The 14,450-nt window shown below is 38.9% G+C and overlaps 1 protein-coding gene across 2 annotated transcripts in view; it reads left to right on the top strand.

Annotated features, from left to right (window-relative positions):
- Positions 1 to 14,450, top strand: part of LOC114475379 (ephrin type-B receptor 4-like) — a 70,948-nt gene that overhangs the window by 20,870 nt on the left and 35,628 nt on the right. For both annotated transcript variants that reach the window (XM_028466122.1, XM_028466121.1), the window contains exon 2: positions 12,359 to 12,429. In XM_028466122.1, coding sequence (XP_028321923.1) covers positions 12,359 to 12,429 — 71 coding nt within the window. The remainder of the gene's footprint in view (positions 1 to 12,358; positions 12,430 to 14,450) is intronic.

The following is a 14,450-nucleotide window of genomic DNA, read 5'->3' as shown; positions in this document are numbered from 1 at the left end:
GACTTAATAAACGGATCACTGATTTTTTTCAAAATATGTCACTTTTCATCACTTATTGAAGGGAGCGTGACTTATTATGGAAGTGCAGATGCTTTCTTTTTTTATTGCCTTCTAAATATACAACGTTTTGATTTCTTTAAATATGCATTTTTCTGTGGCTCTTTTAAATTATTCTTTGCCACCAGAGAGTTGCTGTAGCCTGAAACAACGTTCTTTGAAAAGCAAAAGCGTGGAGCTTTTAGGTTATTTTCGAGAAAGTATGAGGAAAAATAGCACCTATAATTGGAAGAAGATACATCATTCTTTCTTTAGTAGATCAATCTAAAGAGTCAATATAACACTATAAAGTCAGTACTTTAGTGAATCTATGGTCTGCGAGAGTTTTGTCTCGTTAAATCCTGACATTTTGATTCGTGTAATTTTCTTTTTGGCTTAAGTAAGACTTGCGTTAGTTTTGTTTGTTTGAAGAGAATGTGACTGTGTGAAAAGGATGCCCTTCAAGTCAGAACTAATTACTCGTAGGCATTGATTTTCAAATGTACATGGCTGAGTTGATGTCTCGTACCCTTTTAACCCTAACCCTCTCTGTTTATGTAAGGGTCGAGTTATATTGCTTTAGTGAGAAGTAAATATTGGCATTGAACTTTTGGGAAATGAATTTTTTTTGGAGCCTATGACAACTATTTATACAGAGATCTCAGCGGCATCATTTTAATTTGACGTGATATCACCAAACATATGCTGTGTTGATGAATTAAAGTGGAAACAAAACTGTTTTGGCCACAGAATGACTACGGTTACATGATGTTTTTTTTAATTAGGAATGAATTATTCTGAGTTAAATAGTCCTCTGCTTGGAAATAGTATTTCCTAGAGCTGCAACTAACAATTATTTTCATAACCGATTAATCGGTCAATAAATTAATCGATGAATCAGATTTTTTTTTAAAAAACACTATATAAAGCACATTTAAACCCTGCTTAAGCACACGTCACACACAAAACACTTGTGCGCGTGCGCACAAACGCACAATCACTCGTGCGCGCACACAACACTTGTGCGTGCACACACACAAACACTCAATCACTCGTGCACCTGCAGACTAACACTCGTGGGCGCACACACAAACACTCGTACGCACACACTAACACTTGTGGTGTGCGCACACACAAACACTTGACACACACACACACACACAAACACTTGTGTGCGCACACACACACACTCGTGCGCACACACACACACTCGTGCGCACACACAAACACTCGTGCACACACACAAACACTTGTGCGCGCGCACACAATCACTCGTGCACTTGCACACTAACACTTGTGCGTGCGCACACACAATCACTCATGCACCTGCAGACTAACACTTGTGTGCGCGCACACACACACATACTCGTGCTTGCACACACTAACACTTGTGTGCGCACACACAAACACTTGTGTATGCACACACAAACACTTGACACACAAACACACAAACCATCATGCTCACACACGCAAACACTCGTGCACACACACAAACAATTGTGGTGCATGCGCACACACACGCACTCATTTTTAATCTTTTTAAAGATTATTTAGTTTTTGTTCTGAATTAAAAGCTCTCATGTAAACATAGCCAATAACCTCGTGTGGACCCTCGATCAGGCGAGCTCCTCTATACTAGGGGGAAACGCATCTTCACCTGGAAATGATTAACGCAACGATTCAGTCGTGTGAACTTGTGGTGACCGTGTAAACCTGGACGAAGACATTCAAAGGTCAGGCATCAGAGACCTGGTCTAAATCCCTTCACAGCGCTCCACTGTGATTCCAGAGTGAACCCTCCACTCTACTAAGTGGGTCACATTGTATCCCAATCTCAACACGCATTGATATGCGTCCCTGCAGAGGAGGTGGAGGGGAAGTGGGGGTGGAGTGTCAAACATTAACACCTTTGCCTTCATCTCTGACTCACAAGTTACATCTTTTTTCAGCTCGTTTCTTGTACCTGCAGAAGTCACGTAGAGGCCTTTTTACATGTGCCACAGGACGCTGTTGTTATACACAGAGGTGGCAAAAGCACTAGTCCTCAGTACTCAAGCAAAAGTATACAAACTTGAATAAAAAATGACTCTGCTAAAAGCATTGAAGTTGCTCCCTTACTTGAGTAAAAGTAAAAAAGTACATGCTGCTAAATGTACTTAAAGGGGCAGTATTATGCTGTGATAAACACACACCGTGGAGCAGCGGCTTTGTCGGACTCACAATCACAATAGCCTCTTAAATAGCCATGTGTTTTACTGTAATGTGCAGTTTTTTGGAGGAAAACAATAAGAGTGTGTGGATGGCAAAAGAAAATGGTTATGGCTGTGGTGTGGAGTATCTACAGACACACCCACTCATGCATATGCATCGATGTCATGACAGTGACTTTTCAGAGGCTAAAACTCCAGAAATCAAGCGAGTTTGGGAAAATAAACCTCAAATATGTTATTGGGGTTCTTAGAACAAATGAAGATGGGTGAAAAATAGCAAAATACTGGACCTTTAAGTAAAAAAGTAAAACAAATATCCTTTCAATAATAAGATTTTTTTTTTTTTTCAGAACGTGTAGAATACTGATCCATGTAAACAAGAGTTTAGCACTCATAATAAATATGACGTGTCAAGAAAAAATTAAGTGCAAATATTCAATAAAATCCATGCAGAGCAGCTTTGATTTAATATTTTTAAGAACTCATTTTTAAAGTGATGGTATTTTTTTTAAGTCCAATTGTTAAGGCACAAAATACATTTTCAGTTGCACTTTTAAAAAGAAAAATAACTATTATGCAGTTTTGCATTGTTTACTATAGAACCAGAATTTAAATTAATAGGCTTCTTCTTCATTTGTATTATTCCTTTATTTATTTCATTCAAGATTTATTTTTAGCTAAATTGCATTGTTTTGAATAGTTTATCAAGTGATTCTTTTGACAATGAAAAATAAAAGGAAAACAGTATAGTTTTTTATAGTTTTGAACCCAAAAAAAATAAAGGAATATTTTTCAGTCATCATATGTCTACAGTCCCATTTTGTAAAATAAATCGTGAGAGAATCGTATCGTGAACCTAGTATCGCGAATCAAATTGTATCGGGAGTTGAGTGAATCGTTACATCCTTATTTGCGATATTATTGAAATATCATAAAATGTGATTTTCTAATCGCAAAGGCTGCAATTTTATTTTATTTAATTTTTTTCTTGTCCTGTCTTGTTAAGTTCTGAGTGTTTAAGAAGTGCAGTCCACATGTTAACATGTTTCATGAAACGTGAAGTTAGCTAGATATGTTGGAGGTAAAGCCACACATTTGTTTTGCTTTATTGTTGTAATCTGTGCTTTAAAATGTATATTTCATATTTATTTAAAGTTTAAATAAATCTGATATTATGAAACAGATTGATTTATTGCTTGTGTTCATTGAAAAATACATGACAAGAGGCACTTGAGAAAATAAATCGCAATGGCAAGATTGAGGGAAAAAAAAGTGTGTGTGCGTGTGTGTGTGTGTGGGCGACAGGCCTCCAGCAGGCCAGGAGACAGGAAGGGAACTGGAACTACAGGAAGCTCATGTCTAATCTCCCTAGACACAACTCTCATCAAAAACACACACAACACACACTTAGACACACAATCACACACACTTTCAATCCTAAATCACTCTAAACATTTACGTTCACATACAAACTCCCACCCCCGTTATCTTTAAACAACACAAAACAGTCGGCATGTTAGTAGAAGAAGAAGAACTTTTTTCTTTTATGTCTGCCTGTAATTTGCAGTTTAGAAAGAAGGAGATCCAACAGTTCTTATTGTGTTGTCATGCCGACAGATCCAGGGTCTTACTGACTTTAGAGGTTAACTCACCGTGTAGACGCCGCCACAGCAGTAGCAATTATCACATCTGTAGCAGGATTTCTGTTGATCCCGAAATGAAACGCATGCCAGGTTGACGGTTGTAATAATTCATAGTGTTCCAGCGGATCCTTAAAAAGTCTTAAAACCCATTCAATTCATGATTCTAAAAATAAGGCCTTAATTGTCATTAAAATGTCTTAAATCAATGTTTCAAAAGTCCTAAAGTCCGTGTAAAGCAGAAATAAATGTGTTATGAGTTTGTCACGTCACAGAAACGTGTGTCATTGACCACTGAGCCTAATTTGAAGCATGAAAAAAATCGCTATGTACATAAAATTAGGTCTCAAAATCATAGGAAAACAAGCACTTCTCTCTGCTCTGAGACGCTGAGGGCGTGTCAGTTAGAAGTGCTGGAACCACGCCCACGCACGGGAAGGGCTATGGGAGAGAGCAGTGTGAAAGCGGCTCCGGCGTTGATAGTACTTCCGAAAATGCTTGGATCGGGCCAGACAAGGTGTTAGCCGAAAGGTCTGCTCCGTCCAAGTCCGAATATGTGCCTCAAAACCTGGGTAGAGTCAAAACTGCCCCCACTAGAGGCAAAAAAAACTAATTGCGGTGTAAAAAAGGGAATTTCAAGGAAAATGTGGCACCAGCAGACGCGTTTTATTTCCCCCGAGTCTGAATATGTGGTTTGTTTGGCTAGGGGCCGAATTGTGCCCGCTGGAGGTCGTGAAAATTGGGTGTGCTTCAGCAGCAGGGTCGGGTTAATGCTAATTATGGCTCTGTTACGTAAAGCTGCTATGATTTCTGACCCGCCCATTAAATCCTAAACACAGAAATTTGAAGGTTTGTGAATCCTAGCTCCACAATTACATTATAAATGGTTGAATGACTTTTTTACATGTTTTAAGGAACACATTTATGAAGAAGAAAGTGACTGAATTTGCTTTACACAGACTTTTTAACATGAGTATGATTTTACGATTGTAATTAAGGTGACATTTCAAAATAAATGGTAACATTTGTTTTTGTATTTTTTTTTAATTGTTTATAAATGTATTTAATGAAAATGCCTATCACATATATATTTTTCTTAATTGTTTTTATTTTTTGTAATTTTGCTACTACTTTTTTCTGGCCGCCATCTATTCTTAAACATGTTCATAAATGATTCCTTACCCTTTTCAGTCCAATTCTTGAGGCACATAATACATTTTCAGTTGCACTTTTAAAAAGAAAAGGAACTATTATGTAGTTTTGCATTGTTTACTATAGAACCAGAATTTAAATTAATAGGCTTCTTCTTCATTTGTATTATTCCTTTATTTATATCATTCAAGATTTATTTTTAGTTAAATTGCATTGTTTTGAATAGTTTATCAAGTGATTCTTTTGACAATTAAATATAAAAGGAAAATAGTACAGTATTTAATAAAGGAATATTTGTCTACAGTCCCATTTTGTAAAATAAATTGTATCGGGAGTTGAGTGAATCGTTACATCCCTAGTCATAATGCATCATATTACGTCAGATTTTGCATGAGAATCAACATTTCTGTCTCTCTGGCCCCATTTTACTAAGACAAATTGTGTGTAAATGTGTGAATTTTTCCCACAGCATGTTATACAAATATATAACATGTTTCTGAAAGTGAATTCTGTAGTTTTCGTAGGTTTTCCGCCATCATGGAAAATCTATGCCCTTTTTTAAGCTAATTGTGAAGTTTCGCGGTAAGAGGTTAACCGTCTATCACGCTTAAAGTCATTCTGTCGTTTTCATTTCAGGAAGTGAAATCTGTATTTTCTGTTCGTTTTCAGCAGTCATGGAAAATCGTAGGCCCTACATGTTAAAGTACAAATACAGTGTAGAGCCATTTAATTTATACTAAATACAGGGCTGTATATTAGAGTGGTTTGAGCTGTGGTAATGGAAAACATGTCACATTTTCAGACATGTCATCAGTAGATCCAACCTGTTGACAGCCTGTCCCCTATTTATCCTAATTTTTTCCATTATCCTAGTTCTTTTCCCTCCCGTTTTCCAATTCCTCCAGGTGTATAGGGGTAATTGGCCCTGTGTTTCTTTAATTAAAATGAGCTCTAATTGTAGCCGAAGCAGAGGAAACTTTGGTAGACCTATAATTTTGCGATCATGCTGAAGAGCTGCTGGGAAAAAAAAGAAAAAAGACAGAAAACGAGCAGGGAAAAGGGCACGCAGGGAAGAAATTAACACACAAGTCAAGAATGGTGAATGTGAAACAGAAAATGAGGAGCTCTAATGGAGGCTGCGTTTACTCGTTTAAAACCTGAAGACAGAATCACAGATAATGAAGGTGGAGTACATCTCCTTTGTTCTGGTTTGTCAAAAAAGAAAAAAATACAGGGTCAGGTTTTATATTTCAAAGGTGAGCTCTTATAACTCCCGCTATTATTGTCTCACGCTCATACAGAAAACCTAATCCGCTCGTACTTTTCCAGGGGTTTTCCCTGCATGGTTGATGACTAAAATTAAAGCCGTGCCCAGAACCGCCTGCTTTTAAATCACTTCTTTGTTTTTGTTTTGGTGAAGATTTGGGGCTTAATTATATTTTTGTCAAGATTATAAATCTCTTTCCCAATCTTCAGACTAGCGCTGCTATCAGTTTAGACTTCTCCAGTGTCCTATAATTTAGACAGTCGTCCAGTAATTACTGTACAATTGTTTGTTTTGGGTGTTAAATACAGCCAGATGACGAATTTTCATTGTTCGTACACTTTTCTTGCACTCAGGGCATTTTTCCGGCGGTGGGTGGGTGGCCGCCACGGCTGAAAGAATGCAGGGGGGGGCGGCGGGGGGGAAGCCGGCTTCCTCTAGCAGAGCTTAAGACTGCGTCTACTTCAGGGAAAGGCATGGCTGTGCAAGCACATAATAGAAGCACTCACCATCTCATCGAAACACTCACGCTCACGCATCCTGTCTCATAAACTTTAATGATAGAGCAGTGATAAACAGTGATTACCATGCCGGGGGGTTGGGGGTGCGACGCTCCTGTTTAAAGAAACCTCTTCATACTGAGGCAGGTGTGCGGGAATAAAAAGGTAGAGGTGGGGACGGGGACGGTGAAGATGTCTGCATTGTGCTGGAGTGAATTTCCTGAGAACGAGGAAAAGCATCAGCGTGAACTTTGTCACTTAATTATCCTCCTCATGCCCCTCTCGACACTTCCTGTAGAACCTCAGATCGTAGCTTTAAAGCTGTAGTGGCTCGAAGCAGACATATTGGCCACGGTTACATGTTTAAAATGACTTGTTCAGAATTAAATGATTCAGAAATAACATTTACAGTTTACATGCAATTAGTAATTCTGAATTAAGGGTTACATGGAAAACTGGTTTAACTTGGCCTAATAAGTTTTCTGGAAGCTCCATAGTCTCCATAGTCTCCATAGTCCCATAACCCAACTGTAGCTCAGAGTTGAATTTATGGACGACTCCTGGTCCAACATCTCCTCACAGGAAGTGAATGCGTCCGTCCCAGCGTTAGCTCTGACTTTATTTCCACCTTCATTGGGATGTGGGTTGGTAAGTGGGAAACGTGTTCGCCTCTCACTTCGCTCTGGAGCATGTAGATGAGTTGGCGTAGGCGTTGTAGTATTTGACAAAAATAACTGCGAGTGTTGTGCCACTTTCAGCAGAAAATATTCCAACTGACAGGGATTTGGTCTTCATGGATTCCTGTGGAAAGCTGATCACAGGGTTTGAACAGGAATAAACTGTATGTCATGTATGTTGTTCTGAGGAAAACATTCATTTCATTCACAGAATTTTTAAAAAAATTTTTAATTTTTTTTTCCTAAATCAGGAACAAACAGTACTGGAACGGAACAAATTGACTCAGAGCCAATGGGACGTCTCAAACTATATTTACATGAATTCGTCCGACTCGGTGAATTTCAAATATTTTTTTTTTGTAAATGAAAAAAAAGGGGTTTTATTGGAATGAATAATTGACAGAAATAATCCAACAATCAAGCATCCTTGGAGCACTCACAGAATGAGCTGGTGTAGTGCTGTAATCGCCTGCTTTGGTCTGTAGTTAGAGGGTCACATGTAGTTAGAGGGTCACATCCCCACAGAGCAGCACAAGAGTCCCTAGAGTAGAGCCTACAATGTTCCATGATGGCTGAAAATGGACAGGTAATACAGAATTCACTTCCTGAAACAGGAAAGGCAATATTTTTATTTAATTTTGTATTTTTATTTTATATAACTCTATCATACCCAAACATAAATTTTTGCATCCATTTGAAAATAGTACAATTAAAAAACTCGGGCTGCAAAATTCTAGGGTTTTTCAAAATTGGATTCTTTCCTTTGGAATCGACAAGAAACTTTCAAAAAAGGGATGTTAAATGTAATTGAAAAAATATGTATTTTGTTATTTGAACTTCCTTCCAATTTCTTGTTAATTCCATTAAATATTTCCCATGAAAAGTTTATATGTTTTTAATATTCCCAAAATTTCCAGTCTTAAATTCCCTTCATATGCCAGACCTCGCCTTCTGAAGTGGAAACAGCTATAGGACACGGGCTAAATGTTTTAGGACAATATCCCACATTTCCACCATATTTCTCACTGTAAAACGAGTGGTATAACGTTAGCTTTAGCAAGTCATCTGGAAGTCTAATCTTTTCGTGAAATCACGACACGACAATAGTTAACTCCATTAACCGTATTAAGCATGTTTCGCATTATTTGGGGTATTTTATTAGACTGTAATTATTGTGATTATGGAAAGACAAAACAGAAAACTGTAAACTGACACAAAAATGGGTGAAATCGGAAACGTAATTGGGAAAATTTGAAACGCACCGTTCTCCGTGGTCCCAAACAATCCTGGACTTTTATTCCACACAGAAGCCATCATTTAATGCTGCAGTTTATGCATCAAAGCAACAAAAAACGCACTCAAACATGTGCCAAAACTTCCTATATTGCTTTAATTCAGCAGTAAAATTACATTAAAAAGTATTTTTCTGAATTTTCTGAGATTCTTTATGTAAACATATGCAGAAGAGCAAATATAAGGACCTCTGGTGAAAACAAATAAAACATTGGTCAGGTAATCTAATGTAATGCTAAAGTTCTCAGACGTCAATGTGTAACTTCTTATATGTTTGGCTTAGGTTAGTCACAGCGGTAGTAATAAGCAAAATGTGGCAAACAATAGTGAAAAATGGCAATAATGTGGCAAACAATAGTGAAAAATGGCAATAATGTGGAACAAAAAGAGACAAAATGTGGGGAAAAAGGAAACAAGTGTTATTTATTGGACAAAAAGGAGCTTATTTGGCTAAAAAGTGGCAAAAAAAAAGGGATAGAAGTGTCAAAATGAACATGCAAAAATTGACTGAAATTAGGAAAAAAGTATATCAGTATAAAAATTGACTGTGTGATGATGTAGTCTGCTGGTTTGTGCTCCGTACTTTCAAATTTGTTGTAAATCCAATCAAAACCAAAGAAAATCCCTTTTATTCTCATTTCCAGGCAGATGTACTTTCTGTATTTGCTGCTTTAAAAGGAAATAAGTGCTGACTTTATCATCAAATCTTGATGAAATACTCGCAGCAAAATCTCATTTTCTCCAGCATCCATTTCTAAGCAAGTGCTCTCACCGATGGCTGCCTCGATAAATCTGGTTTACTGGTAAAAAAAAAAGGAAAAAGAACCAGAGAGCCTAACTCCTGGGATGTGCTGCTGCTGGAGAACAGGTAGGACTTTAAAAGCCGTCCTCGACAGAAATCTCATCCTATCAATATGAATATAAATGAGTGTTAGTGTGTAGAGACCGCTCGGGGGGGGGGGGGGATGAGATGAGATATCCTCACATAGAAAATCATCCGTGTGGCACAGTTTGGCTCCGACGCAGTCCAGGCCTCGACTTTCATTGGGTCGCTGAATCATCGCAGCGCTGCTCGGACTGTGTGCTCGTCAAAAGATTACAAGGAATCATTTTCATTGTAATCACACGTGGTGATGAGCACGTGCATTGTACTGTCTGTGCTCTGGTCAGACAGAAGCAGACGCTCCTCAGGAGGTTTTAGGGTACAAGGTAGTTATGTTGCAAAATAGCAGAGCTTGAAGGAAAAAAATGTGAACACTTGTATGTAAAAATGTTTACTTGTATTAAAAAAAAAAAAATCCACAAATGATGGAGAAAAAATAGAAACCAGTAGATTGGGCTGCTCGATTATGGAAGAAATAATAACCACAATTATTTTAGTCATAAATGAAATCACCATTATTCACGATTTTTTTTTTTTTTTTTTGTCCAAAACATTAAAACGGTGTAAAGACAGTATATATTCTTTAAACGTGAATAAAATCCTTCAAACACTAAAATCAAGTATGTTCACTTTAGCACAAAACAAAACACTTCTTGTACGTGATCTAGGGCTGGGCAAAAATATCGATTTAATTGATTTATCAAATTTGTAGATAAAAATTATTTATATTTTGCAAATTGGAGTTTAAATATTTATTTATTTATTATTATTTTCTTTCCACCACAGTTTTTTCTGACTTTTTGGCGTTCCATCATTGTGGGTTACCATAGCGCTATGTGAGCCCGCCCCCTCTTTGTTTACATATGTTTACCCTTTGAGTAGGCTATTCGTGTGCCACAGGCATGTTTAATGTTTTATTCACACTATGCTGAGATGCTAAGGGAAGAGTTTATTATTTTTTTAATTGTAATGTTATACATTATAAAATATGAAGCTACTGTGAAGTAGGAGTGTGACGATGTCTCGATACGGCGATATATCACAATATTTTTCCGCACGATCGATTATCTATACGCTTGCGCTAAGTATCGATTTTATTTTTATTTATTTATTTTTTTACTCTTTTTTTGGGGGGGATTTAAGATTTATTTTATTATTTTCAAAACCTTTTCTGCTTTTTCACTAAAATGTGAAGGTACGTCTTCACATTTCTGTTTGTTTACATTACTTTTTCAATTTATTTTATTTTCACTTAATCTTTTTTTTTTCTTATGTCATAGATTATCATAGATTGATTTCTGACCAATATATCAATAATCACAGTATCGTCATATCGTGAGATAATCGACATTGTGAATTTTGCATCGCGTATCATATCGTGAGGTACCCACCCCTACTGTGAAGTTGCTGTTGCACTTTTGCTTAAACCTGGGTTAAAGTTTGAAATTGTTGAATGACAGAGTCTCATTTACTTTTTATTTTGGGATTGTTTGATGCATTTTAACTCTTGACTGCAATTATAGCAATAAAGTTATTTTATTCATTTTTAGTGCATTGGGAAACAAAATCTAATTGAAACTTGAATTTTTCTTTAAAAAATCTGAGATCATTTTTTTTTTTTTTTTAGGAAAAAGCGCCCAGCCCTAACGTGATGCGTCTTTGCTCATCAAACCCAAACTGTTCCCATATAAGAGAATTTTAGAAAATACTGTATGTTTTTTTTTGTCTTTTTGATACATGTGGTCTACATACAGTATTTGTGAATATTTTTTTCAGTGACTTTACATTCAGATCATGTGTTAATATTTTCATTGGGTTTAGATTTTTAACTCTACAGGTTCACTTTTTTTCCCCTCCATCATTTGTGACATGAAATTAATTTCACAAATGTGTGATTTTTTTTTCACAGTTTTTTTCCTTTAAGTTCTCACATGACATTCTACAAGCTCTTCTATTGTGCAACATATCTGCCTTCATATGTTAACACTTTAACACCTGTAATATAACATCTTTTTGCTTATTTTGTCTATAAAATGGTCAGTAAATGTCCTATGAGGAAGTGTTTTTACCCTGTTTTCCATAACACTTTAGACTTCCAATAAATGGCAGTTGTTTTTTTTTACAATCAGTTACATGTTCTAGCAGTGTAATATCAGTTTAAAATGAAGAAAAACACAAAAACTAAATATATTTTTGTAAAGTTAGTATGAAGAAAACAGTGAAAGCACAAATGAATGTAGGTTTTCAGTAAAAGGCAGCATGTTAGCTTTCAGAAACAGTTGGAATTTAACAATTTGAACAGAATTAAGGTCATTTTAATTCATTCATTTCATTGTACTTGTACAGTGACAATAAAGATATCTTAATGTGCGCATACCAGGATGTGTCGCCGGCGACACGGTTGGTGCTAAAGGGTTAAGGGTGACCACAGGCGAGGCGAGTTCCACAGAAGTGAAAAAGGGGGGTGGGGGGGTGGTGAAACTAACATGTGCCAAAAAGACGAAGCCGTGGACGTAATTGACTGGTGAAACTCTATCTTCTACCTTAATCCCAGGATAAGCCACGGCTGATACTCGGCACTGAAAATATGTTCACTCTGTGATTTTCAATATATTTGTGTGTTTCTCTGAATGTAAATGAGTGGAATACGTGTGGTTTTTTCTTACATATCCCGCTGCGCCGCTTCTGTTTCATCTTTTTCAGATGTCCTGATGAACACAAAGACGGAGACTTCGGATCTTAGATGGACTATCTTCTCACGCGCCAAACCCGAGGTATGTAATCCCTCGCTCTACCCCTGTCATATGTATTCTTAACTCAGGCCTAGTGGTGACGGAGGATTTAAGGCCTCCAGCTGTTCCTTTGTTACCTTGGTTGGAAAAACCATTCCATATATGGCAGGTAACTGACAGAAGAAAGGAAAGGCTACAGTCAACGTGGGATTTAAAGTATATTGAAAGCAGACGCTTTGATACATCCCAATTTGATTTGATCGTGCAAAAATCTTCCCCAGTGGCAGGGAATCAAAAATACTGAAGAAATGTATCTTTGGGTCTGATTAGAAAAGAAAAGAAAACGTCTCGAAGCTCCATGTTGTGAAAATGACGGCACACACAAACACTCATGTATGTAGAAACAATCGTTGTGCGCGCACCCTCAATCACCCTTAGTGCGCGCACACACTCTGGGCGCACACACACAAACACTCTGCGCACGCACACACAAACACTTGTGGTGCACGCGCACACAAACACTTGTGATGCGCGCACACACAAACACTCATGCACGCACACAAACACTCGTGGTGTGCACACACACAAACACTTGTGGTGCGCACACACAAACACTTGTGGTGCACACACACAAACACTCGTGGTGCGCGCGCACAAACAGTTGTGGTGCGCACACACACACAAACACTCATGGCGCACACACACAAACACTCATGCACACACACACTAACACAAACACTTGTGGTGCACGCATTCTCAAACACCCTTAGTGTGCACACACAAACCCTCTGGTCACACGCACAAACACTCGTGGCGCACACACAAACACTCGTGGTGTGCGCACCCACAAACACCCGTGGGGCACACACACAAACACTCTGGGCGCACACACGCAAACACTTGTGATGCACACATACACAAACACTCATGCACACACAAACACTCGTGGCACAAACACACACACACAGACTTGTGGTGCGCACACACACAAACTCTTGTGGTGCGCACACACACAAACACTTGTGGTGCGTAGACACACAAACACTCATGAACGCACACACAAACACTTGTGGTGCGCGCACCCTCAAACACCCGTGGTACACACACACAAACACTTGTGGTGCGCGCACACAAACACTCGTGCACACACAAACACTCGTGGTGCGCGCACACACAAACACTCGTGGTGCACGCACACACAAACACTCATGCACACACAAACACTCGTGCACACACAAAGACTCGTGGTGCGCGCACACAAACACTCGTGCACACACAAACACTCGTGCACACACAAACACTCGTGGTGCACGCACACACAAACACTCGTGCACACACAAACACTCGTGGTGCACGCACACACAAACACTCATGCACACACAAACACTCGTGGTGCACGCACACACAAACACTCGTGCACACACAAACACTCGTGGTGCACGCACACACAAACACTCGTGCACACACACACACTTGTGGTGTGCACACACACACAAACACTCATGGCGCACACAAACACTCATGGCGCACACACACAAACACTCATGCACACACACACTAACACAAACACTTGTGGTGCACGCATTCTCAAACACCCTTAGTGTGCACACACAAACCCTCTGGTCACACGCACAAACACTCGTGGCGCACACACAAACACTCGTGGTGTGCGCACCCACAAACACCCGTGGGGCACACACACAAACACTCTGGGCGCACACACGCAAACACTTGTGATGCACACATACACAAACACTCATGCACACACAAACACTCGTGGCACAAACACACACACACAGACTTGTGGTGCGCACACACACAAACTCTTGTGGTGCGCACACACACAAACACTTGTGGTGCGTAGACACACAAACACTCATGAACGCACACACAAACACTTGTGGTGCGCGCACCCTCAAACACCCGTGGTACACACACACAAACACTTGTGGTGCGCGCACACAAACACTCGTGCACACACAAACACTCGTGGTGCGCGCACACACAAACACTCGTGGTGCACGCACACACAAACACTCATGCACACACAAACACTCGTGCAC

Source organism: Gouania willdenowi, chromosome 14, assembly GCF_900634775.1.
Source record: "Gouania willdenowi chromosome 14, fGouWil2.1, whole genome shotgun sequence".
Classification (NCBI taxonomy): Eukaryota; Metazoa; Chordata; class Actinopteri; order Blenniiformes; family Gobiesocidae; genus Gouania; species Gouania willdenowi.
The sequence above is the reverse complement of the archived record's forward strand: the minus strand, read 5'-3'. Positions and strand labels throughout refer to the sequence as shown.